Source organism: Lentinus tigrinus, assembly GCF_003813185.1.
Source record: "Lentinus tigrinus ALCF2SS1-7 unplaced genomic scaffold L226scaffold_44, whole genome shotgun sequence".
Classification (NCBI taxonomy): Eukaryota; Fungi; Basidiomycota; class Agaricomycetes; order Polyporales; family Polyporaceae; genus Lentinus; species Lentinus tigrinus.
In genome coordinates this window covers 53,087-79,436 of record NW_027137953.1, presented here as the reverse complement: position 1 = coordinate 79,436, position 26,350 = coordinate 53,087, and the positions used below count along the sequence as shown (strand labels likewise).

General features: G+C 56.7%; 13 protein-coding genes and 1 non-coding gene across 14 annotated transcripts; 11 read left to right on the top strand and 3 right to left on the bottom strand.

Annotated features, from left to right (window-relative positions):
* The first annotated feature begins 229 nt into the window (after positions 1–229).
* Positions 230–2,546, top strand: L226DRAFT_515393 (uncharacterized protein). Its single transcript, XM_067678442.1, has 4 exons — positions 230–277; positions 338–957; positions 1,660–2,314; positions 2,370–2,546. Exons 2-4 carry the CDS (start codon positions 600–602, stop codon positions 2,458–2,460), a joined length of 1,104 nt encoding a protein of 367 aa, XP_067530279.1. The 5' UTR covers positions 230–277; positions 338–599; the 3' UTR covers positions 2,461–2,546.
* Positions 2,547–3,606: 1,060 nt separating this feature from the next.
* Positions 3,607–4,493, top strand: L226DRAFT_267166 (uncharacterized protein). The gene is made up of 3 exons (XM_067673435.1): positions 3,607–3,700; positions 3,768–4,171; positions 4,275–4,493. The coding sequence occupies exons 2-3, from the start codon at positions 3,779–3,781 to the stop codon at positions 4,350–4,352; spliced, it is 471 nt and encodes a 156-aa protein (XP_067530278.1). The 5' UTR covers positions 3,607–3,700; positions 3,768–3,778; the 3' UTR covers positions 4,353–4,493.
* An 875-nt stretch (positions 4,494–5,368) lies between these two features.
* L226DRAFT_563197 (uncharacterized protein) lies at positions 5,369–6,697 on the top strand. The gene is made up of 5 exons (XM_067683546.1): positions 5,369–5,567; positions 5,939–6,084; positions 6,141–6,336; positions 6,388–6,498; positions 6,570–6,697. Exons 1-4 carry the CDS (start codon positions 5,393–5,395, stop codon positions 6,417–6,419), a joined length of 549 nt encoding a protein of 182 aa, XP_067530277.1. The 5' UTR covers positions 5,369–5,392; the 3' UTR covers positions 6,420–6,498; positions 6,570–6,697.
* Positions 6,464–7,796, top strand: L226DRAFT_267178 (uncharacterized protein). Its single transcript, XM_067673437.1, has 6 exons — positions 6,464–6,498; positions 6,570–6,818; positions 6,937–6,953; positions 7,002–7,091; positions 7,147–7,420; positions 7,485–7,796. The coding sequence occupies exons 2-6, from the start codon at positions 6,626–6,628 to the stop codon at positions 7,553–7,555; spliced, it is 645 nt and encodes a 214-aa protein (XP_067530276.1). The 5' UTR covers positions 6,464–6,498; positions 6,570–6,625; the 3' UTR covers positions 7,556–7,796.
* L226DRAFT_267170 (uncharacterized protein) lies at positions 7,333–8,289 on the top strand. Its single transcript, XM_067673436.1, has 3 exons — positions 7,333–7,420; positions 7,485–7,839; positions 7,901–8,289. Exons 2-3 carry the CDS (start codon positions 7,599–7,601, stop codon positions 8,140–8,142), a joined length of 483 nt encoding a protein of 160 aa, XP_067530275.1. The 5' UTR covers positions 7,333–7,420; positions 7,485–7,598; the 3' UTR covers positions 8,143–8,289.
* Positions 8,290–8,436: 147 nt separating this feature from the next.
* Positions 8,437–10,202, top strand: L226DRAFT_471337 (uncharacterized protein; the record flags this gene model as incomplete). The annotated part of the gene is made up of 9 exons (XM_067676373.1): positions 8,437–9,022; positions 9,075–9,161; positions 9,227–9,373; positions 9,423–9,468; positions 9,528–9,635; positions 9,690–9,822; positions 9,884–9,977; positions 10,036–10,069; positions 10,151–10,202. The coding sequence occupies 9 exons, from the start codon at positions 8,437–8,439 to the stop codon at positions 10,200–10,202; spliced, it is 1,287 nt and encodes a 428-aa protein (XP_067530274.1).
* Positions 10,203–12,270: 2,068 nt separating this feature from the next.
* Positions 12,271–14,266, top strand: L226DRAFT_539525 (uncharacterized protein). Its single transcript, XM_067681694.1, has 5 exons — positions 12,271–12,521; positions 12,577–12,695; positions 12,769–13,007; positions 13,062–13,231; positions 13,296–14,266. Exons 1-5 carry the CDS (start codon positions 12,494–12,496, stop codon positions 14,075–14,077), a joined length of 1,338 nt encoding a protein of 445 aa, XP_067530273.1. The 5' UTR covers positions 12,271–12,493; the 3' UTR covers positions 14,078–14,266.
* Positions 14,267–15,345: 1,079 nt separating this feature from the next.
* On the bottom strand, positions 15,346–15,917 carry L226DRAFT_266968 (uncharacterized protein). Its single transcript, XM_067673434.1, has one exon. The coding sequence runs from the start codon at positions 15,801–15,803 to the stop codon at positions 15,510–15,512; it is 294 nt and encodes a 97-aa protein (XP_067530272.1). The 5' UTR covers positions 15,804–15,917; the 3' UTR covers positions 15,346–15,509.
* Positions 15,918–18,653: 2,736 nt separating this feature from the next.
* On the top strand, positions 18,654–19,764 carry L226DRAFT_266941 (uncharacterized protein). Its single transcript, XM_067673433.1, has 4 exons — positions 18,654–18,662; positions 18,738–18,903; positions 18,958–19,380; positions 19,442–19,764. The coding sequence occupies exons 2-4, from the start codon at positions 18,844–18,846 to the stop codon at positions 19,508–19,510; spliced, it is 552 nt and encodes a 183-aa protein (XP_067530271.1). The 5' UTR covers positions 18,654–18,662; positions 18,738–18,843; the 3' UTR covers positions 19,511–19,764.
* L226DRAFT_266937 (uncharacterized protein) lies at positions 19,480–21,428 on the top strand. The gene is made up of 2 exons (XM_067673432.1): positions 19,480–19,506; positions 19,558–21,428. Exon 2 carries the CDS (start codon positions 19,825–19,827, stop codon positions 21,223–21,225), a length of 1,401 nt encoding a protein of 466 aa, XP_067530270.1. The 5' UTR covers positions 19,480–19,506; positions 19,558–19,824; the 3' UTR covers positions 21,226–21,428.
* Positions 21,429–22,076: 648 nt separating this feature from the next.
* Positions 22,077–22,150, bottom strand: L226DRAFT_t251. The gene has a single exon. It is a non-coding gene; the product is annotated as a tRNA-Ile (tRNA).
* A 123-nt stretch (positions 22,151–22,273) lies between these two features.
* On the top strand, positions 22,274–23,798 carry L226DRAFT_515388 (uncharacterized protein). The gene is made up of 9 exons (XM_067678441.1): positions 22,274–22,390; positions 22,453–22,506; positions 22,559–22,687; positions 22,745–22,790; positions 22,847–22,909; positions 22,965–23,075; positions 23,136–23,189; positions 23,243–23,655; positions 23,705–23,798. The coding sequence occupies exons 1-8, from the start codon at positions 22,347–22,349 to the stop codon at positions 23,600–23,602; spliced, it is 861 nt and encodes a 286-aa protein (XP_067530269.1). The 5' UTR covers positions 22,274–22,346; the 3' UTR covers positions 23,603–23,655; positions 23,705–23,798.
* Positions 23,799–24,060: 262 nt separating this feature from the next.
* L226DRAFT_563192 (uncharacterized protein) lies at positions 24,061–25,018 on the top strand. The gene is made up of 4 exons (XM_067683545.1): positions 24,061–24,135; positions 24,190–24,446; positions 24,518–24,646; positions 24,710–25,018. The coding sequence occupies exons 1-4, from the start codon at positions 24,069–24,071 to the stop codon at positions 24,863–24,865; spliced, it is 609 nt and encodes a 202-aa protein (XP_067530268.1). The 5' UTR covers positions 24,061–24,068; the 3' UTR covers positions 24,866–25,018.
* On the bottom strand, positions 24,909–25,821 carry L226DRAFT_555066 (uncharacterized protein; the record flags this gene model as incomplete). The annotated part of the gene is made up of 4 exons (XM_067683037.1): positions 24,909–25,107; positions 25,164–25,214; positions 25,268–25,406; positions 25,543–25,821. 4 exons carry the CDS (start codon positions 25,819–25,821, stop codon positions 25,040–25,042), a joined length of 537 nt encoding a protein of 178 aa, XP_067530267.1. The 3' UTR covers positions 24,909–25,039.
* Positions 25,822–26,350: the final 529 nt, after the last annotated feature.

Here is a 26,350-nt window from a genome sequence, read left to right as displayed (position 1 = left end):
CCTGCATCCCGAGACCATAGCAGGATAACCGGTCACGTGGACGTTCCTCGGTGCGCAGGCAAGGCGGTGAGAATGACTGTTCAACTTCTTCCGAGCAAATCAGCATGGCCGCATCCACTTCGTCTTGGAACAAACGATGCTGACCTTTCGCTCTGTTCAGAACGGCCCGAGGCTATCGAACATTTGGACCCGCGGTGGCACGTTCAAGCAAAGAATAACCGCAAGGAGCCGCGTCCGAAGCCATGATTGTAACGAGTACCTTCCAAAGGTAACTGTGCTTGTAAACTTTCGACTCAGTACTATTAAGCCATAATACGAAGGCTTGACAGAACTCAACTAGATGCCTTAAGCTCCTGACAATCATTCCTTGATTGGTGGAAGCAGTCTCGTTGCGATGTTGCATGGTACAATGATGAATCGTCGGTCGCCCGAAGACCTCGGACGCGCGCCCTGATGAGCGTAGGGAACAAAGCAGTCCGCGCTACAGACGCCCGCGCAACAACTCCCTTGAGCTCCCTTGTTCCTTTGACAATGACATTACTCCTCTTCCATCACTCCTGCGCTCACATATCTCGGGAGCTTGTACGGAAGACTTTAGCATGTCTCAAGCAGGCACAAACGCGCCAGCAATGGCACACACTCCCTCGTCGTCGTTGACCGCGCCGACTACGCTACGCCGCTCCCGACGCCAACGCGACAAGTCTTCCAAGGCCCTTCATGCTCTGCCCACGTCTCGCCCACACACCCAGTCTTCTCGTAACGTTTCTGAACACTCTGATCACTCGGACAAGCACGGGTCAGCTTCCCTCACGGAGAGTTCTACGCGATCGCGTCAATCAGGAGTTGCCAGAGAAGAATCTGGAGGGGGTGCGAGTGCGTCGTGCAAGCGGGAGCGCTCCAAGTCTCCAGTAGCAGGAGAAATAGGCAGGTCGAAGAGGAGACGGGACCGTAATGCTTGTGAGTCTCATCCCTGTCATCGACCCCGATCTACGTGTCTCGCTTTGCGGTCTGTGGTTTCCGCTTTCCACGATCAGGAGTACATTGCTTCCTTAAGATCTTTGAGTGGTTTGTGAGGACGCCGACATCAAGACCGGCCGTCGAGAGGATACACTCTTGAGCATTCTAAGATGTCGTCCAATGGTGACGACGAGTTCAAGTTTTCCGTAGTGCTGCAGGCTTGCTTCGCCTGGGCCGGTGAAATGTTCTACGGACTCATACACCGGGAGACCTGCTGGCATGCAGTTAAGCTGTGCGCTTTGCGCGCCCACAAGCTCTTATACTGTTGGTATGAGGGGGTGCTCGTAATGGTGACGACGAGTTCAAGTTTTCCGTAGTGCTGCAGGCTTGCTTCGCCTGGGCCGGTGAAATGTTCTACGGACTCATACACCGGGAGACCTGCTGGCATGCAGTTAAGCTGTGCGCTTTGCGCGCCCACAAGCTCTTATACTGTTGGTATGAGGGGGTGCTCGTCGCGCTGTGCATATAGCGAGTGTCGCGGTGCTTCCGCACGCATATCTTTGGGAAAGATGTTACTCATTCTGTGGTTCGGATATGTCTTTGCTGTAACCAGGCGGACACAACAATACCTAGTCTGCAGATGCTAGTTCTCGTTGCGTCTTGTCTCCTCCTGAGATAGTGCTGAATCATTCTCTTTGATAGGTGTTGCTCATACGAGAGGTAGTAACGCTCTTGCTACCACCTCGACTTCAGCAGAGCGGAGCGCCGCGCCCCTGGGTGGACCTGAATCCTACACCATTCCTCCGCCGACGGAGTCTGAGCGTGGGACTGGCTCCTCCACTCGGGCGACCCTGCACCCCCACACCCCAAATACTTCGTCTTACAACCCTACCGAAAGGACCCGACGAATCGCTGACGAACGCCTCCCAGGATCATCTGCCACATCTCATACCGCTGACGAGGCTTGTCATGATGTTGATACTGAATTCGCACCGGACGAAGTGTACGCCACTTCATCATTCCCCAGTTCTCCCGCTCTCCCGCTCAAGGATCTCGCATCTGCCGCTGGTTGCGGTCGAGCGTCATCCTCACCCTCATCACATGGCGACGACATTCTACCGAGGCTGTCACCGGGTTCAAGTCCTAAAGGTCTGGAACCAGTATTCGACAATGTGCCGATACAAGAGGGTGAGCCCCTGGCCGCCTACAACTGTCCAGTATGTTTCTCCCCTCCGTCATATGCCACCATCACACCGTGCGGCCACGTGCTTTGCGGCGATTGTCTCTTCACCGCTGTAAAAACGACCATGAAGCGTGGTGCGTACACGTTGCCTCCCGGGGAGCGGATGATGCCCGCGTACGTCAAGTTCGTTGCATCGTAAGCCTCCAGTGTACTCAACCATTGACACCAGGTGCCCAGTATGCAGAGCGCCAATCCCGGGTTGGGACGGGAAAGGCGGAGGAGTCATTGGGTTGAGACCACGCGCAGTGTTCAGCCTGTAGGTCCGGCATAGTTCGGAGTATGCGTATAGCAGAAGTTTGAGCTCCCCTTGCGTCTCGACATAAGAATGAAACCGATTTCAACCACATCGAGGTGATGTAGTCCTATACCGGTTTTCTTATCTGGCTTTCGTTGTCAATGCTCCCACACCAGCAGCATCGGGGGGACGCAGGTGGTTTGTCCTTTTCCCAGCGTGCCGCACTCAATATTTCAATACAAAGCAGTGAGGTTATCAACGATGCCACCCAGTGACTTGTCTTCTAGCCCGGTATCCACAGCATCGCCTCAAGGATCCAAGTTACGTTCAGGGAGTCTGTCCGCTGGCACGCAGTTCGGGGTAGCACTGCGTCCGTAGCATACATACGTCGGCGGCTTCTCCGGAGCAGTCCAGGTTGGTCCCCATCACTTGTCATGTCCCGTCACCTACCCGACGTCTCACTGAATCTCCAGAAGCGCGATGCGGAGCGATGGGCAGTCGGCGAGCAGCCATGTCCGTTTCGGTGTTGCTAGTCTGGATTTCTCCGAAACACATAAAGCCGATGTTCGCCCCTTGTTAGTGCCACCTTGCGCTAGCGCTCTGCACGTCCTACGTTGGGTCAGCACAGCGCGGGAGAAGTCTGACGAGATCAAGATGGGCAAGCCAACAAGCGCTTTCCGGGCCTGTCTGCCAAAGGTCATCATCATCACTGACGAGTTCTTGATTGCAACAGTTGTCAATGTCGCCATCTGCGCGCGTACGAGCTCCACGAAGAACTCTTCTCAAGCCTCGCACTGCGCATGTCAAGCGCAGAGACCTGTCTGGTAGTGCAGGCCCGGAACATTCCCAGGTTTTCGAAATCGCCGTTCGTCTCAGTCCTTACGCGTGCTACGGTCGAACCTAATCTTGTGTCTTAGGCTTCCCTACCCGCGATCAGGCCACATTTGGCGCCTCCATCGACGGTGAATAACGGCTCAATGATGTCGAGCATATCACTGGCGGTTGGCTTCCGTGGCTGTGGCCCCGGCTCGACAACATGATGTGCCTTCGGACCGACAACAGACATGGCGACCCTATGGCGACCGAATCACTGCCTCCCTCAACCTGTGCTCTGCGGCGGACTGAGGGGAGTCCCAAGGCTGACAGCCGCAAGGCAAAGCCGTCAATGCATTGCTGGACGTGCGACGACGGAGTGCGCGTGTCCCAGAAGATGGAAACCAGAGATAGAACTCCAATCGGGCGGTTCTGAGCCCCTCTAGTGTCGCGTGAGTGTCTCTGTCATGTCTCCGCCCCTCACATATCGACGCTAGTATTGACAATGAACGTTCCGAGGTGCTCCCTGAATGTGGTGGTATGCGATCAGCTCGCTGCTCTCTACTGGCACCACCCTCGAAGCTACCCGACCGGTGGTCGTACTTGACTTATCTGTCATAAGAGCACCCGATATCGGATGCATCAGCTTCATGCGGCGGACGTCTGGGCCCTATACGCCGTCAGGAAAGCATATCCGCCATTGCTGTTCCCCGACTTGGTTCAGTCGTCAGCCGAAAGGCGCGGGTCGATATCTGGACACCGAAGCTGCCGCCGCACTTCTCGTCGCGGAAGCGGTACGCGTCTGGAGAGCTGTCAGCTCCGCTCCGACGCGCAAGGATGACGAACACAAGAGCGGGGCCCCGACTTCTCTAGTGAATGAAGGGTGTGCGAAGATGTGTGGTCCATACGGGTTTGGCGGTCAGGTACGCCATGGCCCATGGGGGTGCGCATTCCCTCTCCAGCAGCCTTCAACCCCTGAACTTTTCTTCTACCGAGCGGCCGGAGTGTCTTATGTCATGCTGCCAGAACGTTATTATCCATATCTTGCAGGCTATGAACACAATCTTGCCCATCGTGGGTTTGCCGAAGAGCTTCCGCCCTTGACGCTCCAGAGCGACTTGCCTATTTCCTCTTGGCCATCCAAGCCTGAACTCCAAGCGAGTTCGGAAGGATTCAGACATATTGACGGTCACATGCGGTCGTTCGCTGTTCATTGACCAAGTGCTTTCTTTGGGGACGGACCAATTTGCGTCCGCATGCGCCGCTCAGGAAGCAAAGAAGCCATACGGCATCCCGCCAGCAGTCGCACGACGAACTCAGACGGTTCGAACTCCCTTCCGCTCGACCTACCTCCCCCGCGTACCAACTTTCTCACGATTATCCTCGATGTCCAACCACTGGACTCCTCCATGGGCATGCGTCTGCATCTCTGTTCACCAGTACAGCCTATCTTCTCGGACTTATCTGCTTGGAGCTTGCTTAGGTGAGTCACTGAGGATTAATGTCTGCCAGTCACTTGTCCTGACCAAGCCTTGGATTGGTCCTCCTAACGCTGCCTTGGCTCCTCTCTTGCCACGTAGCACTGTCATCAGCTACACAAGATCTATGTGCATCAGCGTCAGTCATGATGCATACAATACGCCGCATATGCTGTCCATCGGAACCGCTCGATGACCTCTGCAACCAGGGTCGTAGCCGCAGCCGACACGCTTCATCATCCGGTCGTCCTCGGGCTATGCGGTTCTTTCTCATCTTCGAAGAGATCGTACTCACCGGACGGGCGTTGAGTAACAAGGCCTTCATCGGAGATAGGAGTTTGTATCGAGGTGAGACATTGTCCGTCCTTTGCGACCATGGGCCACGGTGCGGCGGGAGTCTCAGAGGTCGCGGGCTACGATGCGCCATGGCCGCAGTCACCAAGTCGGACGCCGAAGGTTACCGGGGCACGCTGCTCCTCAACGGCGTGCTGACGCTGCGGTCGAAGGCCGACCACCTCGCTCCCGTCCATCGGACGTTGACTTGAATGATGCGACGTCGCACGTCTCGACAACGGCTAAACCGGATAGGTGTGTGCAATCTTACTGGCGCTATACGTTATGAAAACGCGATCTTTTGGACGTCATTGTTCCGTGGGCTACGCAGGTATGATCAGCGTACTGTCCGGCACGAACGTGCAGGGGATGACTGGCAGACACCTCAGTCCTATGGCATCTCCTAGCTTGCCGAATTCATGTCTTCATCCCCATGTCAAAGATCCGAACCGGAAGATGCAACATCCAGTCCCGCGACTGTGCTTACGTGCTGTTGACTGCAGGACAAGTAAGTCTACCCGCACTGGTTCTCGCTACGTCGCTCATCACGGTTCCAATAGCGCGACCATGTAGTTCTTGCGAGGTGTCCGTACCTGTCATCTAGCTCTGCGTCCGAGCGGCACTGAGTAGACATCTCCCACGCCTTCATCGCTGGATGCGCTAGGTTGTCATAGGTTCCTCCTCAAAGTCACTTGTCGGAGCGAAATCGTTCCTGCTACAGGCACGTCCGTCATCTCAAGTCCTTTGATCGCCCCACCTGTCCATGCGCATGGCATGTTGTCTACAGTAGAACATACAGCCTCGGTATGTTCTGGCGACGTATCGCCAGCTCCCGGGGTGCTCATCCGAATACAACAGATCTGTCATGTCGAACATTAGGGCGTCTACACATTGGTCAGCCCGGCGCTCCGCTCGCAAGTCATGAGCCTGTGTGCGAGCCAGGTTTACGACGCATTCGTATGCCAGGAAGTACATCCATCAGTCAATATTGCTGCGGCTACCTGGTCAGAAAAGCTGAAGTACGGGTGCGCCGAGGTCTCGCTACATGTGCCCACGATCCTGCTGATCTCGAGTTGTATAGATCATCACCTGCGCAGAAGTCGTCTCCGGCCCATCCCTCCTCGGAGTATACGCATTTCGTGATGGGAAAGCTCCAACTGTGCTACGAGATGGTCTCATGACAGAACTTCGAGAAGACTCGCGGGAACTCGACCATGCTGAACTGCTCGCCGCGCTTATATCGCACCGGAGTCTTCCCCGCGGGGCAGTGCAAAGGGGTGAGGAACTCTTAATATGTTGGCATGGTCGCTGACCGCTCGAAGCCGCAGTCGAATGTCGAACATCGAAGAGACGCGCGTGAAGATTGCGTAGAGCCTCTTCTCGATTCTTGGTTGATGGTGACGGGAGGGCCAAGCTCCGCATACTCGAACTCCAGCGAGGTCAGTTCTCTTAACTGGCAAATGCGATGTTGGAGAGTGCACTGAGCTAATAAAGAATGCCGGCTGGACAGATGTGTAGATCGTGCCTCGCTTTCCGTGTCGTTCCGGTCGTTCCGGTCAAGATGTTATGATCATGGAGTATGCGGTCAGCGAGAACTCTGTCGTCAAAATCAGATTGTTGTTGATCAAACCTGGAGGCGTCTCCTTCGTTTACTCTTTGGTCTCTGATTTCTCTGCGCCGACAATCCTGGTTTGCTACCCGCCTGAGCGCCGTCTCTCCTCCGATTGGCAGTACCGGCGGCGGCGCACAGAATCCGATTGTGTGTGTGTAATTGATCTCTGACCCCTCCACCGCATACGCATACATTTGCCGATTCTTCAGGTCCACGGCATGCAACATGTTATCTCCCTCTCACCTCATCGCTTCTTCATATGCAGACATCAGGCCCCTGCGAGTGAGGAGATATCTCTCCGTTCCGACAGATCATGTGAAGCGTTCCAAGGGCTCGATGATGCGCGGAGCCACGCTCAAGCAACTTCCGCCCGCATTGGAGCGGAGAGAGCGTCGTTCTCGTTATGCGTGTGGCGTACCTGTGAGGTTGTCACCACCCTCTCGACACGGATTGAGATGACACCAGTCAACATTAGAGTTTGAACAGCTGCATCGGCTCCGTTGGATGGAACTCGCGTTGCTGTCGCAGATGGTCTTCTCTCTCCGACTTGGACGGGAGCAGACGCGGACGGCCCTGTGGACAAGTACGGCAAAAGGCCGGGGCGCGCCGTACAGCAGCCGCCCGTTGCAACCAGTGCGGCGGGAGCGCTCAACAATTTTGGCCTGAGACCCAGGCGGCCCCTCCCACCCCTGTCGAAGGTGTCGCACAGTCAATCAAGGCGGATCAAGGCTTCGCGCTATCGGGACTGCGTATGGATTGCCGCTGATTCCTTGGTTAGACGAAATTGTTGAGAGCTGATGAAAGCCTTGGCAGATTCCCTTCGGGCACGGGGTTCAAACAAGGCGACAGAATGTAGAGACCTGGGCCAGGTTCGCACTCTATGAATGCCAATGCAAAACGACAGGATGCTCTCGTCCGGGGCGCTGCATGGGAAAGGGAAGATTCAGATACCAGGAGAAGTACGGCAGCGTCGCTTTGATGGAAGTGATGCTGGCGTTTGATACCATCACAGTTGTTGGAGTGTGGAGGGGCCCTGGTCTGGCGAGGCCGCAGTTTGACCGACTACCGCTGACCATATTTTCTCCGTTCTGCGCCTGCAACATGCCCATCGCCGGCGAGGGAGCGGGCGGGCTGATGGGAGTCGGGTGGTGTTCCGAGGGCCGTGTCGGTAAGTAACATGGTTCCCATTAATACCTGAACGCCCTGCAAGATACCTCGAAACTTGAAAGCTACTGCAGCCGGTCGTGGTGCTACAGGAGGTTGGGCGTTGTGTACGACGGAGGCGATGGCTTCGGCACGGACACAGTATCACTTCGCAACAATCTGCCAAACGAGGACGTGGGCGAATCGGCTTCCTGGCAAGGCTGACACGCTTTGCGCTAGGAATGGTAAGTGTGATGTGATGGCGTCGCGAGTGAGGGACCGTGTCAATGGGACGCCAATATGTCGAGATTCTGACAAACGTCGCTAAGACTTCTCCCGTAAACCCCTCTCAAGTATTCCCATGATTGATCTCGCAGACCACATTTTACAATCGCCCCCATGAATCTGGGCAGTGCAACACCTAGTTGCTGGCCGACCATCACTTTCTCTCCGAGAAGTCAAGATGCGCTCCCACAGAATCTAACACAAAACCGGACCATCTACTTTTCCATCCTACCAACCTCTTCATCTCCGCTTTCGCACCCTCCTCCCTCATCCCCCTCCGTTTCCCCCCTCTTCACGCAAACTCACGATCTCGGCCCTCCAGAACTCCACTTCCCTCATGCTAACTGACGACCTACCATGGCCGGAGCTCGGTAACGTCTCCCGTGGCGCCACCAGGGGCAATCAAGGCCAGAAAGGTGTCCTCGGTCCCCCAGACAGCGAAGGACGATGTCTCCTGCAACTCCGCGTTCAACCAGGCGTGCTCGCTGTGCGCCTCAGTCGCCAGGCTAGCGACTGGTATCGCACGCTCGACAATGAAGTGAATCGCGCACTCAAACTCACGAAGACCTATTGGCGAAAGGCGCGTCGCCGGCAGGACTACGATGCTCGCGCAGATCAGGACCATATGGAGCTGCACGAGTGGCTGCAGCAGCTCAAGGACAAGGTCATGTCTCATCTGGAGGTGCTCATGCAGAAGGGGGAGATCCAGGGACCGCCATATCTCATGCCCGAGAACATCGAGCTCACCTTCCTCCGCAAGTTTATCGAGCGGCAAGCGGCGGGGATTCCCCATAACCCGAGGCTACGGCGGGCCCTCGGCCAGAATCGTCCCACCGGTGTCGACCCGTCCTATTCCTCCAAGATTTCCGTCGGCTCCTCTCCTTCCATCTCCCTAGCCGGTTGCATTGGCTTTTCTGACAAGCGTGCGTGAAACGCCTTCTACTTGTTTCGAATGCCCTTCATCTCCTACCGCAGCAGAGTCTAACGACGACGACACGACACCTCATGACGGAGCCGAGCAGGGCACGTCACATTCACTGCTCAACGAAGTAAACTTGAACCGTGCGTGATCTGAAACACTCTGCCCTGCTCCGATATTGATCGCACTTCGCCCATCATTCAAACAGGGCGAAACCTAGCGAGCGCAAGGGCAGCGTTCTCCCGCGCTCAGAGGGACACACAGGAGGCATTCGGTCGTTACACTGCGTGCGTGGACGCAGAGACACAAGCCCGGCAACAGCTCAGTATGTTGGAAGAGCGCCGGGATGCCCTCAGTACGTACACCGGCTACTGTTGTGACCTTACCCTTCTAACTCCCTCTAGTGGCCTCACTCGCGGAGAGCTTCCGCACCGACTACATGGACTGTGGGTCTTCGAGGCTCTGCGTGCGGAATCTAGCTGATCCTGGTACCGTGGTATAGCACCGAGTGGGTCGGTGAAACAGTCCCCGCACGGCGACGACATTCAAAACACTCTCGAACGATCCGATTCCCGGGCGAGTACATCGCAGTCCCATGACGAAGTAATGAACACGATGTACGTCGCCTTCTCCCGTATATATGCGATGCATGAACTGAGCATCGGGCACAGACCCAGCACCCATGTGACCTTGCAGGACAACGTCGCATGGAAGACTATGAGGGAGATGCAGTGGCCCCATGGCGATGCTATGGCTGTTCCCGATGTCTCCCGAGGACACCACGAATTGAGCTCAGTTGATCAGGTACGGCGTGTACCCGTATGGAGACCGTTTACCACTGAATCTCGGCACCCGTTATCTTTAGACATTCTCACCAGCAGCGCGGGCCCAGGAAATGCAAATGAATGCATTGGGTCAGATGGAGCGTAAGCATCCACGGAGCTGGGAGGAGTTGCAAAGTACGAGTCACAACATTCTCTCTCGTGCACGCTGCTGATCCCATCTTTCGAATTCCAGACCAGACCGCGTTCGAAGTGAGTGATTCAAGACTGTGCGTAAAAGTGTTATGGTGTGACCGTCTATGATGACGCTCAAGGATATGTCTTCCCTGCCACCTCGAAAACGCCATCAGATATCCGGCGCAGACTTCCTGGCAACTTCTCGCTCGGTATGCTCATCAATGAGGCAATCTGCGATGACGGCGCCGCAGGCTGCGATGCATCAGAGTGTCGCTGTTTTGACCGGCGCACCGCCAAATGCGGAGCTGAGCGGTCTGGCCTTATGACTCGGCAACCAGCGGTACTAACTCCCTACGTCGTACGTCCGTCGTCTCTTCTGCCGCTATGATCTCTGCCGGAAACACTCACGCCGTGCACTCCGCAGTTACACTATGCGTTTCATCTAATGCGCCCGCAGTCTCACCCTCGCGTCCTATGCAACGACCATCTCATGCGCCGGCATCACCTGGACATTCGCGCTCTTTATACATAAGGCTATTATTTGTTGTGCCTCTTTCCCGCTACGTCCCGCCCGCCATGCCCGCATTGCTCTGACATATCCTTATGCTGTCGAGAAACCGGACTCTACTCTTCCCATCCGAGATATCCCGCATTCGCATCCACATCCTAATCTCTTTCATCTGTAGATATTGCTGTACAACACCCTTTCGCGAGCCATTCTGATTGGTCGGCCCTAGTCTGCGTTCTCGGACTGAATCGTGACATTTTCAGTGTAGATTGTACCATCGCTGTCGTTTGCTGCAATCTGATGTTGTTCTACTAGTAATCCTCTACGCGTCCTCGTCTTTCCATTCGTACGCAATCGTTGAATACACGGACACGCTGTCGGACCCTTGACGGTATGATAGTGCTGCATACCACTCACGACCCGCCGCCCGGGGAGCGTATTGCGGGTCACCAGGCCCATCTCGGAGCGATGCGCTCGCTCTCAAGGTACGTAGTATGCTTTCTCCGATATCAGTTGCTGATGCTACTCTCAGGGACCCACAATGCACTCTCACGGAGCGTATTTGGGCCACAAGAATGTTGAAGTCTCTGTTATTGGCCATCACGATCGCCCTTCGTCGGCCGGTGGGCTCCTTGTCGTTGTGGACATCGCTCAAAATGGACCTTTTCTCTCTTATTCTGGTGAGTGTCTAACCATGTGCTTACATGAGTTCGCTGCTTTGTTAGCCGACAGCTGTACGCGGTGCGTTCACACCCATAGTCACGCTGCTATACTATACATAGGTTCGAGTCTTCCTTCGGTCTAACCCATACACGTCTCTCCGCCCGCCGCCCGATTGCAGCCAGAAGCACGAGCTGTCGCATCAAATTCTCCTCCTCTTCTAGCCATCCAGACTGTTACGGACTCGGATTGGTCCACTTCCCGTTGCTCGACTGCGAGCGCTAATGGTTCAGTCTGGGCACTCGACATCTCGAAGTTACGACAAAGCGTAGTGCTAGTTCGACCGGGGGTCACCCACGGGCTATCATCGAGATCAGCACATGCATCTATCGAGGTCCACAACTCTGACGTTAGGTATTCTGGAAAGTCAGGAACAATTCGTGAAGCAGGCCCTCCTCGGGTTGTCTGGTTCCGTTTATCTGCTTTGATCCACCTGGGACACCGCAGCTATCCATACTGGGGAACAGCCTCCTTCTCGGCTCCTCGGAGGCTTTGCCCAAGGGAAGGAAAGAAGCTCCGGCTCTGCAATACGACGCCGCATTCAAGATCAGTGCCAAAGTGAGTTCATGCATACATAGTGCTGTCGAGATTTGAAGCCTACAGCGCGAGGCATCGGCCACTGACTCTGTCCGACCAATGTCCAATCGATCCGGGCAGACTGCGGCACATGTAGCTTTCATAATAAGCTGACGACATTGTCGTTCGGTGCTGCCGGCGATTTGCCGAAGTGGCCTGGAGGTCCTCGAGGCTGGGCGGCTGTGTATTACATAAGCCAACGGTACCTCGAGGATACCACTTAAGGGCAATCTCAAGCACTCGTGTTAACGGCGTGTTCGTGGTGTCTGCAGAGCATTTCATGGCTCGCCCCAAGGTCAGTGACTCCCCCCGCTCTCTCCTGTGCCTATGGCTGTTCATCGTTCTCTCGCCGACCCCCGCAGGAAATTTTCCCTGCACTGCGCCTCTCGCTTTCGCGGACGCTTTGGCCGCTTTCGTCTCAGTGCACTGCCCCATGTCACTTCATTCCGGGCTTTCGAAGAGCTTTTGCGCCGGAGGAGACCTCCATAATAGCTGGACAATAATATGCTTGGGCATTATCCATGGTGCCGCCTGGTCATAGCCGGAACCTTAGCTTTGCTCTTCGCGTGAGTTCCACGTGCGCATGGCACAGACGCATTCATATCCGACTCTTTCACTTTGTCCAGGACCTGACATATAAGCATCAGGCGCGCAGCCTGCGCAAACAATTGGCCTTTCCCTCTTTCCCTCCCCTCCTTCTCGTCTTTCAACGATGGCTGCACGCCGTGGTCGCTTCCGAAGTACGTCTTCCGCCGCTTCCCTGTTCCTCGCGCGTCGGACATTGACGCCTTCTAGCTAAACTCTGCCGAAACTTCGCGCTCGGACACTGTCCGCAGGGCGAGAAGTGCAACTACATCCACGCATCTCCTGAAACCATCCAGACGAACGGGATCGGACCGTTACTTCAGACATCGGTCAGCCCCTTGGTTTGCAGAGTCCATGGACTGACGGACGTGCGGTACTGACGCAAGCGTTTACCTCCGACAGACCAGCCAGCGAAGTCAAGATGACCCTCTATCAGCCACGACCTTCTCTCCGTTGTGGCCGACGCTTTCTCCTGCGACCAATACGAGTTCCGACCAGCTCCCGTACAACTGGAGCAACTCGTCGAATGCAGGGCTTCCGTCGTCTCGGATCAAGTATCGCCCACTGTCTTGGCGCACTGCGCTCTGCAGGCACTTCGTCAAGAACCGTGGTTGGTGTCCGCTAGGTGACGCATGCAACTAGTAAGTGCCACGACAATACCGGCTTCGAAGGTACTCACAGTTTGTGCCTGATAGCATCCACGATCTCACGCTGGCGGAGTTCGCGAAGAACGATGTACGCTTCCAGGGTCGCCGCGGCGAACGAGGCAAGGCAGGTAGCAAGCACAGTCACTGTTGGGCATACGTGCAGGGCTTGTGTCATGTCCAAGACTGCCAGTACCTCCATCCCGTCGCGGTCAACATGTGTGAGTATATCCCACCGTCCTATCCGATAAGCACACTGGGAAACTCACCAACCTCATCTCGCAGTCTCTGCCCACACTCCATGTCTCGCTTGGCCTAACTGTCGTCGGGGTCCGCTCTGTCCGTTCAAACATCCCGAGCCGTATATCTCGAACTCTCCCACGACATCCCCGGCCGCTCCCTCTACAACGCTCCAGCCGAACCAACCCAGTCACCCTGACGCGGTGCCCCGCGGAGCAATGCACTATCCGGGTATGTTCTACTTCAACATGTCATCGCAACCTCCTCCGTCTCTCCCTCCTCCGCATCCCGTTCCGCCTCCCCAAGCTCCCGTGATGCCGCCGCCGCAACCGCCGCCGGTTATATTCACAAACCCGTGGGAGGGATGGCAGATGCAGATGCCCTACACGCCTACCGCGATGGCGTACACACCCGTTGCCGTAACAGCGCCGGCATGGCCGAGTATCGGGTTCAACGAGTCAAGCAACCGTCCGCCCGCTCTACCTCAGTTCTCGGTGTCCACGTACGAGGATCCCGCTCTATTCCAGCTGCCTATGCCGGGATACGAAGATCCCGCGCCCCGGCAGGCCCACATGTCCAACTACACCTATCACCCGGTCCCCGCCGTGGAGGAAGCTCCGAAGCCGCGGGCCTTCTCGACTCCGAACGAAGACTTCCCATACGTGCCACCGAAGGAGCAGCACAACAGGCACGCGAAGCGAGTAAGCGTGTCTTTGCACAACAAGGAGGCCATGGACGCGCTCGGGCTCGACAGCAGCTCGCACGGGAGATTGCCGTGGCAGACGCACTCCGATCGCCTCGCACGCAGGGTGAGTGCTTCAGTGTGAAGCTCCGCGCGATGCGCATCGTCTCCGTCCGTCGTTGATTTGCTGACGGGATTACATATGCCCTGCGCAGAGTTGGGCGCCGTCGTCTTCGTCGCTCCGCACCGCCCAGGCAACGCCGCCGCCCGTCATGTACGGAATGTGAGGCCGCGCGCGCACCTTCACCCACCCTTATCTCTTCATTTCGATCATGGGCTCTCGCGGGGCGCGCTCGGATCCAGGAAGGCCGGACCATCGTTTCTCATTCATCGGATACTGCTCGACGTTGCGATCGAATAATACCATAATACTGTTTACCCCCGCTCACCTGATACACGACCTTCACCCTTCTCGCGTATTCATTTCTGTTCCCTTACCTTCTCATTCCTTCATCTTGGCTCGTGATACGTACCTCACCCGTTCATTTCATGCTCATGCTCCCGTCTCGGAACATCATTCATCACTCACTGTCACTAGCATGGACTCGCACTGCGTCGCAGTTGTACTTCCCGCACTGTTGTAATCCTTGTACAACTCTGTACCTCTGTCGCATTCATACCATCATAATGATACCTCGTGGAACTGTTATTGTCTTTCGCGTAGCCAACTGAGATAGCAGCTCTTCGCCTCTGCATTATACCCGGACCCTTGCTTGTATCGATTGAGTTGACTTCGTTAATAGCGCTATCGCGCGCGGTCCGTACGTCCGAGTTCGACGTGGCTGCATCTAAGGGATTGCCATATACGACTTCTTGAAAGACGGTTTAGTTATTGTCTTTCGGCTCAAGTGCTGATTCACGCGTGATAGTCGTTGATGCGGGCCTCACTTTGAGCACAAGGGAGACGCAGATCGTCCGTCAAGCTGCTTGCTCTTTTCATACTACGATCGCATAACTAAATCGAATGCATAGTGGATGCAGTATCCCATATCCATCATCGAGGCATTGAGATGTGTAATCCCTACCAAGGGTGAGAAAGTATGTCCACCAGGGCTGTCTGATTGAGGTTCCGAAACCAATTGGACTTTCAGTTAGATAAAGAGGTAAACTGGCGTTTGCGATTAGAATGTTGGCACGGATTTTTTACACAGTATTTATCCATGCTATTTCATATACCGTTCATAACTAGTAACTATTGCACACTCTCCCAACTTCACCGGCCCTCCACCGTAAAGGGCACAGAAGGCGAGAGGTTCGTGTCGATGACGACATCGACGCGACGCGATCGAGCTGGACGTAGTGCACGTGACCGCATTCCGCTCAAGATCGACGAGGAGGTCGACGTCGAAGCTACCTCTTAGATCTCATCGGAGGGCATAAAAGCCGTCGTTCCATCGACAAACTAGGTCCGCTCTTTCTTTCTCCCCTCCTCGCCTCCTTCCCCCACCCCTGCGCGTCGACGACCCTGGGACCCTGCTGGAGCACTGGCGATACGGCACCAAGACTAGTCGCCCCGGTCACCGACCACGGATTGACTCAGTGCATACAATGGTGAGCACATCGACGGCAGAGTCCATGAAGCATGCATGGGTGTGGGAGGAGGCGGGAAGACTTGAATGGCACGATATATGCGCGCGCCGACTCCGCCGAGTGCATATATGCGGCATACAGTAAGATGGTACGCACCTCCCTCCTGCTGTTGTGTGGATAGGCTCGTACACACCGCACCCTTGGCCCACGGAAGCTTCCTGTATGCGCACAGTCAGCCGCATATAGTGATTGGAGATGTTGGTTCTCTCAACCTCCAGCATACCTGCAACCCGAGACTCGTCCAGTCGCCGGCCTCTCTTCGTCACGCCCTGGAGTCATCGCTGCTGGGGAGCGTCATAACGGGTCTGGGCTCTGAATAACCTTGCTGGCGTACGGAGATGCAGCTTTCCACCTCCATGGACTCGTTGCTGGCTCTGGACTCTTGAAACCTCTGTTGGCTGCTGGCCGTTCGAAGATTCCTGTCTTGGACTTTCGGCGGCGCTCGCATTTATGGCTAGGATGGGCCATAGGACTCCGCTGGGCGCTGACTCTTCTCCGAGTACGGACATGGATGCGTACCAGGATGCCCCTCCTGAGCTCGTGGCAGTGGGTGATCTAGCGAGGATGTCTAGGCCTTCGGGACTTCGGTTTAAGCTCATCTGTGCACCGGTATCCTGCCTGGGCGAGACAGTCAACCAATTGCAGCAACAACTGAGACGCACCTGGCAACAACCCGCTGTACACTGCGCGTCGGCGAATCCCTCGACAAATTGGTTCGTGTCGGGGTCGTGTTACCCTGACCTAGATGATCGAGGTACGACACGTTTCTTGGTTTCTTGGTACGTCGCTTGAGGGTCCGGACCACAAGGGAAGTGCGAGCTGACCGGATATCTAGCACCCTATGAGCCGGATGCTGGATGGACGTGTGAGGTAAGGATATCGTCTCTGCTGTAGCTCTGCGCCAAGTCAGGGAGAAGTCCGATCTGTCACGAGATATCAGCATCGTGATCTTCGCAACAGCAAGGTGGGTGGGCGTACCTGGGCCTTCGTGATATCTTGTGGGCGGGCGCGCTGGAACCCGTACGTATCAGTGTAAATGAAGGGGCCTTCGGAGGTACTCATCTGCAGTCTCAGCGTGAGACCTGGGTGCGAGCATATGCATTGCCACATCCAGCGTTCTACCGGTGCCGACGACGAACGCCCCGGCATGTCGAGGAGGCCGCGTAACATGCGATCGGACACCGCGAGAAGGCCGGACGTGGCGCGACTTGCAAGTCCTAGTAGCGAAACCGCGGATGATTCACCACGCCCAGGGTCCTGGATGATACAGCGAAATCGAGCGTGCAGGAGCGACTATCTGATGGTGGACGACTTGGACCTGGCAGCTCGATGTCGATGCGCCACCAGATCATGCGCTATGGATGCATATGGACGTGCGTCGAGCGCTGTGCCTGTTTTCGAGCTAGTACTCACGCGGGCTATGGCAGGTAATCGGTATCGATCCCGGATTCCAGGTCCGAACTGAACTGGATGGTGCTGCAGCGCTGTTGTGGACAGTAGACGGCTGGAAGCGACGCATGCTCACGCGACGCGACCTGGAGGCTGGGGAGGCGTATGCAGCCAAGTATCTGTATCTGAATGCAGTGATGGATGATCAGAGAAGCGTAAGAACCCCGCTTCCACGGTGAGCACGTCGTACGTACCTCTTCCTGATCCCAACCAGCCCCTGTGCTCGACGGTGCACAGCCGGTGGAGACTGTTACCTCCCGTATGTCGTACCATCAGGCGGCGGGAGTTTGGCGAGAGCTCCGCCGCGGGCCCGCGCTGCGAACAGTATCAGTGTCCTGTCGAGCTGGGGGACTACGCGTATACGGCTGACGTCCACCGCGGCGGCGGGCGCGAGGTAACGGCATTGCAGGGAGGCTACTGGATGCCATCGTGAGACCATCTCTCGTCGACCGAGGTGAGAGTTCAAGGAGCTTCGGCAGGCGATGGTGACGACGGAGTGGAGGAGAGAGAACGACCTTCTTTTGTGCCGATGACTGGAATGGTACGGTCAGCCTCGGCCCTTGATAGACCGTATAAAGACTAGGCTTTGCATACCTCCATGCGTGCAATCCATTCCTGCCAACCTGGCGGCTGTTGTCCGGCGGTGGCTGACGAAGCTAGCAGCGTCGACTGCAACCGTGACTCCAGTACCGGAGCGCACTGCGTACGTTTCGAGGTTCGATCATCAGAGGCTTGACTGCACTAGGACTAAGTACAGTGGCAAATCAATGGGGTTGTGGCTGCGGAATCTGGACAAGACATATGTCAGGAACGGCGGCCTGCATGGTGGAATCGGCCGCGACTGAACATACTCAAACGGGTACCGAGTCGCGGAGGAATACGGCTAGGCAAGCAAAGCCCAAGACAGGCACCACGGTCGTCATGCAAGCTCAAACTTCGGGTTCGAAGTATTATAGCTGACTGCATAGTCCGCGCAAATGCCTAGATGTGCCGCGGCAGACCACTTGAACCTGCCACGGTGGCGTCGGACGATCGCTCACGAGCCCCGGAAATGGGGAAACGGTGTGTCGGAAAAGGGAGAAGATGCCGGGATTGAATTCGGAGGAGGAGAGCGATACAATATTACCGAGAGATCTTGATGAATAGGAGTGGTCGCCGTCAGCGGTTTCTGCAGCGCTTCCCATAACGAGTATGGAGATGTGGCTTACCGACCTGCGGGCGAGATCCTGGTGGCGATCGCTGCGCCCGCGCGGTTGCGTTCGTGCACTCGGGACTCACGAGGATGGCCCTCGTTGGCCCTCTGCGCACACGCTTTCCGAGTAGGTTTGGCACGCAAACCCCATTTGTGCGTAGAGGTGGTCCGTGCGCGGCACGTGTGCGTTCAGGGCCGGGCTCGGGCGTGGAGAGACGCCGGTGGGTGCTTACGTGGCGTGAGTGCGGGTGATTGAGATGGAAATTCTTGCCTCCTGAACTGCAGCTTCCCCCCATTGTCGGAACGAGCATCATCGATATCCGATCTCGAACTGACAGTCTAATTCGTCCGCTTCCGTCTCCATCCTCTCGGCCCTTTGTGCCATCTCAATAAGGCCACTTCAAACACCCCAGCCCCGCCCACGCCCAATATATCCAATGTAACTAGCTGCTGCCCTCGCCCCGTTCGTTCGTTGCCGTACTCACCATGCCCATCACCATGGCTTCCTCCACAGCTGCCTGTCTGAGTCGCCCTGCCCGAGCCCCGCCCCGCCCCGGCAAACCACCAACCACACGTCCGACGTCGCCCACAGCCTCGCCCCGAGGCCACATCCACACATCATGGCGCTCGTCATTCCTCCAACGCCTGTCGACGGCCCCAGGCGCTCTCCTCGCATCCGCGTGCGCCGTCAGACGAACCTTCCTCGCTCTTCCTGCGTCCTTACCCACACACAGACTGCCGTAACCCGCCGTACCTCCCGCAGTCGTGGCGCCGATCTCCCACTCGTTGCCACCAACCCTCAGTCCGTCCTTGCTGCTGCGAGCACAGCCTCTTCCTCTTCCCGAACGAGAACCGTTTCGCGGAAGAAAGCGTCCCCGCCCGCATCCGGCCCCCAGTCATCCCCGTCCTTGCCGATCCGAGCAGGGACCAAGCGCAAGCGGGCACACAACTCGGATCGTCCTGCACGCCCCGCCTATGAGCTCGTTCCCCGCCAGTCAAACGTCGACGATGACGAGGCTCAGACCCCGCGACAGCTTCGATATGCGAAGCGGCAGCGCCTCTCCGGTAAGGAGAATCCCGCCGTCGATCTTGCCTCGGTCAGGAAGGGTGAGGAACGGTCGGGAAGCCGCGAGCGTGTTCTGCATCGTGCGAGTACTGTGAGTCAATTCGTGCCTGCCCGTGTGATCCCTGTTCGAGTCTGAGCGTATCGCTGCGTAGGAGGGCCGCCTGCTGACGCCCCAGCCGTCCATCACCACCTGCAACTCGCAGCCAAGCTCCCCGAGGTGAGTCCGATCTAGTCCTGCTTCCCCCACCGGCGATTGAGCGCAAAGTAGCCCCACGGATGCCACGAACCTCTCTCGCGTTGACGACAAGGCAGCTCCCGAGCGTCCATGCACGCTTCGACCGCAAGCTTCTGCGCCTTGCGAGGATGACGTTACCGACGTTGTCCCTGTTCCCGCAGCTCCAACAAACGCACCCGACTTGGACCCTTCAGAACCCGAGGATTCGCAAGCTCCGGTCATTACCACGCTCTATCGCCTCCCGCTGCCCCCGCGTGATCGTAGACCGGACACGACGGACCAAAGTCTGTGGAAGTCTGCATGCCAGGAGCGAGTAGAATACCTGTGCGTCTTTCATCTCTAGCTTTTCTTCTTCTCCTACGGTGTCACCTGCGTGTGGTCTCTGCTTGGGAGATCCACGCTGCGGCTCGCAAGCTTCTGCCCGTATCCACAGCCGTGACGTCCTCAGCTGACATTACAACCCCCGTTCGCAGGAAGGACGTCTACCGCGAAGTCTTTGATGCTGTGTTGCGTGCAGAAGCCTCGTGTCACCAAGCGCCTGCTGACAAAGCCAGCGTCAACGAGCCGGTCCAGGCTCAGGCAGAGTTCAAGCTCTACACGCCCTCGACATGCACCCAGGAGCGCCTGGATGCCGATGTCGACATGGATGTGGGCTACTCCAGCGATTGGGATTCAGATGAAGACGAGGACGAGGATGACGACATGTTCCTTGACGAGGACTCGGACAGCGACGCGCCGACATACGACGCACTCGTCGCCCTCGACGGCGCTGCCGCAAACACGCCCAAGTTGCCTCGGCTGTCTTCGATCCGCGTGTACGCGCTGGAAGCAGTTCCTGAGCAGACCGGCCGGAACGGCGTGCCGTTCATGGGCCGCGGGACCCCGGTGGACAAACAGCGTCGAGCGGACTGGGCGGCGCCTGCGCGTCCGTTCTTCCCGTTTGTCTCGCAGCCGTGGTCGGTTCATTCGACCCCGCAGCCCGAGTACTACTCGCCGTCGCCGGAGATGCCGTTCCAGCAGCCCGGGATGCAGATGGCCGCGGGTATGGAGATGACGATGGATGTTGGATACGATGGCGCGATGCAGGTCGACGTGCAGGTTCAGATGCCTGTCCCGACGGCGACCCCGTTCGGGATGAACGTCATCCCGCAGATGGAGCAAGCGTTCGCTCAGCAGCAACAGCAGCAGGAGTGTCTGTCCTGGCTCGACCCCGCGCTCAGAGCAGAGTCGATGTCGCCCTCGCCCTCCCCAGCGCCTACATCTATCCTCTCCCTCTCTGGCTCGGCATACCCCTCCCAGCCTCAGCAGGATATCCACGACTTCCCTGCGCACACGCCCTCGCCCGACCTAAGCTCCTCCTCGTCCTGTTCGTCTACGTCGTCGTCGTCGCTTGGTTCGCCGAGCCCAACGGGATGTGCGTGGCACGCGACGTTCCTGCAGTGCCTCCAGTCCCCAGCGGGGTGCGCGCCGTTCTTCGCCCCCGCCGCGCCTGCGCCTGCGCCCGCGCCGGTGATGGAGGCGTACGCGCCGCCGCCGCCGGTCGTCGACCCAGTTCCTGTCCCTGTGGCGTCTGGGGTGGACATGGGCGTGGGCGTAGGTATCAGCGTGGGCATGGGCATGTTCCCGAACCAGGAGCTGGCGCAGTTCGTGCGCTCGCATCTTGTTCCGGGGTCCGTTACGCTTAGCCATGCGCTTGGTTGAGGTTCCGAGGTTCTAGGTTCGAGGTTCGCTCGTTCTCTGCATCGCGTGTGTTGGAGTTGTTCCCCTCTCGTCATCTCGTCGCATATCTCCCTTCGGATTCCGCTCACATCTCACGCTCGACATCATCCTGCATCTCCCATCTCACGTCTCCCTGCAATCTGCAATTCTCCGTGCTCTCACATCGCATATCGCATTGCTCTCGCACACCCGCACGGTGCGGGGTGCTATATCCTGTAGTTTACACGTCTCTCGTCTCTCCGCATCTCTCATCTCATCTCATCTCGTCTCGACTCTTTGCTTTTTCAATTGGTTGTGGATTTGTACGTTCGTCGTTGGTCGTCGTCGTCGTTGTGTATCGCGTGTATCTGTTCTGGTCACTGGTGTTTCCGTACCAGTTCACCCCAGTTCAGTTCAGTGTCAATGTGTATTCGTTGGCCCCTCGTGCCAGGATCTCTCTCTGCTCCGACTCGTCTTTTTGGTGTGAATGGTCGAGCTCGAGCGTTGGATCACGTCGCGGTTTGACGTGAGGATGAGGATGAGGGTAAGGGTGAGCGAGGGTGAGCGAATGGTCGGTTCGTCTGAAGTGCAATACGGTCCGTCCGAAGCATACGACGTTGCATCGTGCAAGGACCCTGAGGTGGTGGCACTGGAAGGATGTGAGGTGTTTGAAAATAGGAAGAAAGGAGTGGTACCTCGTCCAAGGTAATACTATTTAAGTCAGTACTGATGGAACCATAGGCCACTCGTGGAATAAGTACTTAGGCATGGATTGAGCACAGGTACTGTAACCAGAGCAAATCTATGCAAAAGGTTGCGAACCAAAAAATAGTTTTCACATTACACCTTCACATTGGCCAACGCCGGGATCGAACCGACGACCTTGGCGTTATTAGCACCACGCTCTAACCAACTGAGCTAGCCGGCCATGTTGACTAAGCAAAAAGTTTACATTATATAGTTGCGCATTGCGCATCGTTGGCGGTCCGGAGAGTCCCGTGGAGTTTAATAACCGAACCTTGGGCATAGTTCTGGCCTGATTACTTACATCTTATTGTCTCACCTCCACTTCGCACCTCTTTCCACACTCAGTCTACGTTTCCATCGTACGTGTCGTGGCCACCATGGGCTTCAAATGCAAGCCGATCGGCGACCGGACCACGCCTTCGTGCGTATCTCAGAGTTTTCATCACCGTCAATCGCAGCGTTCATGAAACTCAATCATGGCAGGAACGTCTTCGGCCACATCCCAGGCGTCCCAGTTGGCTCGACATTTGAGAATCGGTCAGTGAATCGCACATCATACCGTCAGCGTGATCTCATGGGTTCCCGTTAGGATGTACCTCCATCATTCCTCAGTGCACTCTGGAATTGTCGCGGGAATCTACGGCACAGCAGACACCGGATGCTACAGCGTCGTGCTGTCAGGAGGATACGAGGACGATATAGACAATGGGGATACGTTGTGAGTTCCTGTCCGTCTCTCCATCTCTCCCCGATCATCGACATCAACTGCGTTCAGTATCTACACCGGGTGCGGGGGTCGCGATAACAACGATGGAGCGAGGGTGAGGTTCATGCAGCGTTCCCGCCGTTCTTCTCGACTCATTCTGTGATGATTCAGCCCCGCGACGGCCCACAGACATGCGACCAAGACTTCAAAAACACCCGCAATGCCTCCCTCAAGGTGCGTTTCGCAACTCTCACCGGGACGCTGTGTCCTCAAACGTTGCGTGCTCCAGCTCTCCGCAGTACGGCACACGCCTGTTCGGGTTGTGCGTGGCTTCAAATCCACGTCCAACTATGCTCCGACGAAGGGATTCCGGTATGACGGGCTGTACGAGGTTGACAAGGTGAGTGCTCCATACCTGCAGGAGCAATGCAGTTTCCTAAGGTCTCTCTACCACTTCTAGGCATGGCTGGCCGATGGCAAGAGCGGGCACAAGGTCTGCAAGTTCCGTTTCCGCGTACGTACTATGGTTCGATATCCTCCGTCAACTCGTTGACGTCGCAACGACAGCGACTACCTGGCCAGCGACCCATCCCCCGACGGGATGGTGCCTACCGCGGTAAATTCCCTGAGTACGAGACCCCAAAGCACTTCGGTCACGACACGGTTCCGTCCGTGACGTCTGAGTCGGTCCCGCTCGTCTCGAGGAACAGGACCGAGAGGGATCTGAGCCACCGGCCAAGACCCTCCCCTCCGCCCCAAGCCACCCGTCCCCGACCACCGGTCCCCGCTATCCCCATACCGCCGACCTCCAACGCGGTCGCTTCCCGCTCACAACCACCGCCAGTCGTGCAGAAGCCAGTAGCGCCGTCCGAGCCGAACGTGTATGACTTGCTTGCCGAATGGAACACTTCCAGGGCAGGTCACTGAAGTTTGCTTGGTAATCTCTGTATATTGGAACTTTGCTGTCGCTGTGCACACTTGTGAGTCGCTTTGCCATCGCTATGTGGTTTGCGTTGACGTGCTCGTCAGGTATAATGTCTCCCCTGCTATGATATGCTCTCAAGAGCTTTATGCTGTCGTAACGTAGCATGCTCTCGCAATGTGGACTTATGGTTATGCTGTTTGTGATTATGTGTGCTCGCCCAGCGATGGTGTGTGGTCTTCACGATCAGCTCGCATTGGCCTGCGCTTCTAGGTGCCACTCAGTAGTCAAAGCGGCTCTGGAAGACACATCAAAAGGTGGCCCGCTCTACCCTCGTTCCTGATCCCTCTCCGCTGGGCTATATAAGGGCCTTGCATTTCTCGCTATTAACGATCTACCACAGCGCACCCTCGAGCCACTCGCCTAACCTTACGATCCTTCTTCTCGACGAAGACCTCGTTCTCGTTCAGGATGAGCCAGTCACCCATTTCACCCACCTACTCCTCCGGAGCCGCCCTCCAGCGCACCTCCGCACGTCGTACGTCAACTTCGCCTGAACTTCACCCATAAACTCTCACCCCTGTATTCGCAGATGTCCGCCCGTGGAACAGCGACAGCGCAGACAGCATTGAAGTGGCCTACGTCCCGCCCCCGCCGGACACCGACCCCGCGTTCGCGTTCATCATACGGACTATCCCGAAGCCTGGCTCGGTGGTGCAGTCAGACGTCGGGGTCCGGCTCAAGGACTGTCTCGATGAAGACTTCGTGCGTGCCGTCGAGCACGCGGATGTCAGGATCGACGAGACGAAGATGTTCCCTTCGGGCAAGGTGGTCGTTCAGCGGGGCTATGTACGTGCTAGCTTCTCTGTACTGAGCATTATTCGGGGCATTCGAAGCTGATTGGCCAATATTGTGCGCAGTTCCCTGCGGAGACCGCCCCACCTTCGCTGAAGGTTGATATCAAGGCACAGACAAGCGATGGAGACGGCTTTACGTGGGGCCACCTACTCCGGCTTATCGTGCGCGAGCAGAACCAGGCGGTCGTGCAGGTAAACCGTCTCCCGCATTGCTTGGTTGTATCGGGGTCTGACCTCGTGCATTGTCCCTTTTAGCAGGACGAGAAGCCACTCGCTGTTGCGGATGAGGCATCGGAGGACGATGTGTCGCCGTACGAGCACCTCTGGATTGTTGCAATCCGCAGGAGCGATGGCGCAGACGGAACCATTCGGTACTTTCCTGAGCTCGAAGTGCGCATGCCTTTCGATTAGCCGCGAAGGCACAGCTTCGAAGTACGGGTTTGTCGCTATTGCTACAGTGGTCATATCATTCTCGTGGTCTCGGGGGTATCACATCGTACTACGTAGGACGTAGAACACGAGCGATGTACAGTTCATTATATGAGACATATGCATCCAATCATCAGCGTTGTGAAACACGTTATATCAAAACTCGACGAAGTTTAGAACACCGAGCAGCACGAGGCAAACCGAGTACGCCGATGTCATATACCCTACCAGCCTCACCATTAGTTCATGCCTATCTCAACTCCATCGGAATTAGACGCACCAGCAGCAGTGAACGCAGATGACACGTCCTTCTCCAGGATGGAGTATACCACTTCAAGGATGAGCGATGCGACGACCGGAAGCAGGATGGCGACGGCGATGTACGTGCGGTGAGGACCTGCATGAACTCGTGGCGGTCCTTCATCTGCTCTGGGTGGCGGAGGAAGTACCGGTGACGCATGTTCTTGGACGGGCTCACGCCAGCTGGTCCGACCCAGCGGGGGTAGACACAGGTGTGGTCGGCCTATGCAGATACCTGTCAGGGCACGTATACTGACTAAATACCACACGGCGCACTCACGTAAACCATGGTGATGGACCTATGGGCACCAGTTCAGCCATGGGCGGGTGTGGACGCGATGGCCGCCGGTTGGACGTACCGGACGCTTCTGAGAGAGAACCATTTGCGCCATACAGTCCGCAATCGAATTGCTGAGCTCTCTGAGGAGATCGGCGTCATCCCAGTTCGCCTGTATCTTCAGGAACGTGTAGCTCGAGCCGCGAAACGCCTTCAGAGGGAACACCTTCCACGGAGGACTCCAGTCATCAGAGCAGCGTCGCACGGCTTGCAAGCCAGCTGCGTACGGGCGACTGGGATACGGCCTCTTCGTCGTCGGCCCGGGGGCACTGTACGATAGCGTCTCAACCTGCGCGGTCATCATACCCTTTTCATCTTTCTCCTCGATATCAGAATCCAGAGAGTCGACCGAGACCAGGCCACCATGCTGCGAGATCAGGAGATGCTTCTCGATGCGCCGCATGATTCTCCCGAATTGCATGCTTTGCTCGTGCCATAGTCGCGCCTGTTGCTCCCAGTTAGCGAGCAAGCGTTCATGGCTGCTCATACGACTCAGGAATAGGAGGCGGTATGACAACGGGCTGCTGAGGTGGTAGGACGGTCGGCAGAGGGAGGATGGGGGTATATGGCTGGATTATGATGGGAGTACGCGGACGTGGAATGACATTTGGCAGAGGTGGGACGAAGTGTTGCGGGAATGTACTGGGGTCTGAGCGAGATCCCGGGAAGATTGTTACTACAGGTATCCCAGAAGGAGCCGGAGACCTCGACCTCGACTTCGATAGACGTCTTGGTGAACCTGCAACATATCATCAATCGATACACCGGACCAGAGACAGGTCGCGACCTACTACGACTACGACTGAGACTTTGAGCCCGCCCATGATGGT

What these genes read in the sequence shown, in the direction of transcription:
- L226DRAFT_515393 (XM_067678442.1), top strand. Translation starts at nt 600, where the DNA reads ATGTCTCAAGCAGGCACAAACGCGCCAGCAATGGCACACACTCCCTCG. An exon ending in GAGACGGGACCGTAATGCTT is followed by an intron (nt 958 to 1,659) that starts GTGAGTCTCATC and finishes TCTCTTTGATAG; the next exon opens with GTGTTGCTCATACGAGAGGT. An exon ending in GGGGAGCGGATGATGCCCGC is followed by an intron (nt 2,315 to 2,369) that starts GTACGTCAAGTT and finishes CATTGACACCAG; the next exon opens with GTGCCCAGTATGCAGAGCGC.
- L226DRAFT_267166 (XM_067673435.1), top strand. Translation starts at nt 3,779, where the DNA reads ATGTGGTGGTATGCGATCAGCTCGCTGCTCTCTACTGGCACCACCCTC. An exon ending in CATACGGGTTTGGCGGTCAG is followed by an intron (nt 4,172 to 4,274) that starts GTACGCCATGGC and finishes TCATGCTGCCAG; the next exon opens with AACGTTATTATCCATATCTT.
- L226DRAFT_563197 (XM_067683546.1), top strand. Translation starts at nt 5,393, where the DNA reads ATGATCAGCGTACTGTCCGGCACGAACGTGCAGGGGATGACTGGCAGA. An exon ending in TCAGAAAAGCTGAAGTACGG is followed by an intron (nt 6,085 to 6,140) that starts GTGCGCCGAGGT and finishes CGAGTTGTATAG; the next exon opens with ATCATCACCTGCGCAGAAGT. An exon ending in CCGCGGGGCAGTGCAAAGGG is followed by an intron (nt 6,337 to 6,387) that starts GTGAGGAACTCT and finishes TCGAAGCCGCAG; the next exon opens with TCGAATGTCGAACATCGAAG.
- L226DRAFT_267178 (XM_067673437.1), top strand. Translation starts at nt 6,626, where the DNA reads ATGATCATGGAGTATGCGGTCAGCGAGAACTCTGTCGTCAAAATCAGA. An exon ending in GTTATGCGTGTGGCGTACCT is followed by an intron (nt 7,092 to 7,146) that starts GTGAGGTTGTCA and finishes AGTCAACATTAG; the next exon opens with AGTTTGAACAGCTGCATCGG. An exon ending in CTTCGCGCTATCGGGACTGC is followed by an intron (nt 7,421 to 7,484) that starts GTATGGATTGCC and finishes AAGCCTTGGCAG; the next exon opens with ATTCCCTTCGGGCACGGGGT.
- L226DRAFT_267170 (XM_067673436.1), top strand. Translation starts at nt 7,599, where the DNA reads ATGGGAAAGGGAAGATTCAGATACCAGGAGAAGTACGGCAGCGTCGCT. An exon ending in GTGTTCCGAGGGCCGTGTCG is followed by an intron (nt 7,840 to 7,900) that starts GTAAGTAACATG and finishes GAAACTTGAAAG; the next exon opens with CTACTGCAGCCGGTCGTGGT.
- L226DRAFT_539525 (XM_067681694.1), top strand. Translation starts at nt 12,494, where the DNA reads ATGGCTGCACGCCGTGGTCGCTTCCGAA. An exon ending in ACGCCGTGGTCGCTTCCGAA is followed by an intron (nt 12,522 to 12,576) that starts GTACGTCTTCCG and finishes GACGCCTTCTAG; the next exon opens with CTAAACTCTGCCGAAACTTC. An exon ending in TCCCGTCGCGGTCAACATGT is followed by an intron (nt 13,232 to 13,295) that starts GTGAGTATATCC and finishes CTCATCTCGCAG; the next exon opens with TCTCTGCCCACACTCCATGT.
- L226DRAFT_266968 (XM_067673434.1), bottom strand. Translation starts at nt 15,803, where the DNA reads ATGCTGGAGGTTGAGAGAACCAACATCTCCAATCACTATATGCGGCTG.
- L226DRAFT_266941 (XM_067673433.1), top strand. Translation starts at nt 18,844, where the DNA reads ATGGCGCTCGTCATTCCTCCAACGCCTGTCGACGGCCCCAGGCGCTCT. An exon ending in GGCGCTCTCCTCGCATCCGC is followed by an intron (nt 18,904 to 18,957) that starts GTGCGCCGTCAG and finishes ACCCACACACAG; the next exon opens with ACTGCCGTAACCCGCCGTAC. An exon ending in TTCTGCATCGTGCGAGTACT is followed by an intron (nt 19,381 to 19,441) that starts GTGAGTCAATTC and finishes ATCGCTGCGTAG; the next exon opens with GAGGGCCGCCTGCTGACGCC.
- L226DRAFT_266937 (XM_067673432.1), top strand. Translation starts at nt 19,825, where the DNA reads ATGCCAGGAGCGAGTAGAATACCTGTGCGTCTTTCATCTCTAGCTTTT.
- L226DRAFT_515388 (XM_067678441.1), top strand. Translation starts at nt 22,347, where the DNA reads ATGGGCTTCAAATGCAAGCCGATCGGCGACCGGACCACGCCTTC. An exon ending in ATAGACAATGGGGATACGTT is followed by an intron (nt 22,688 to 22,744) that starts GTGAGTTCCTGT and finishes AACTGCGTTCAG; the next exon opens with TATCTACACCGGGTGCGGGG. An exon ending in CCCGCAATGCCTCCCTCAAG is followed by an intron (nt 22,910 to 22,964) that starts GTGCGTTTCGCA and finishes TGCGTGCTCCAG; the next exon opens with CTCTCCGCAGTACGGCACAC.
- L226DRAFT_563192 (XM_067683545.1), top strand. Translation starts at nt 24,069, where the DNA reads ATGAGCCAGTCACCCATTTCACCCACCTACTCCTCCGGAGCCGCCCTC. An exon ending in TGGTCGTTCAGCGGGGCTAT is followed by an intron (nt 24,447 to 24,517) that starts GTACGTGCTAGC and finishes TATTGTGCGCAG; the next exon opens with TTCCCTGCGGAGACCGCCCC. An exon ending in AGAACCAGGCGGTCGTGCAG is followed by an intron (nt 24,647 to 24,709) that starts GTAAACCGTCTC and finishes TGTCCCTTTTAG; the next exon opens with CAGGACGAGAAGCCACTCGC.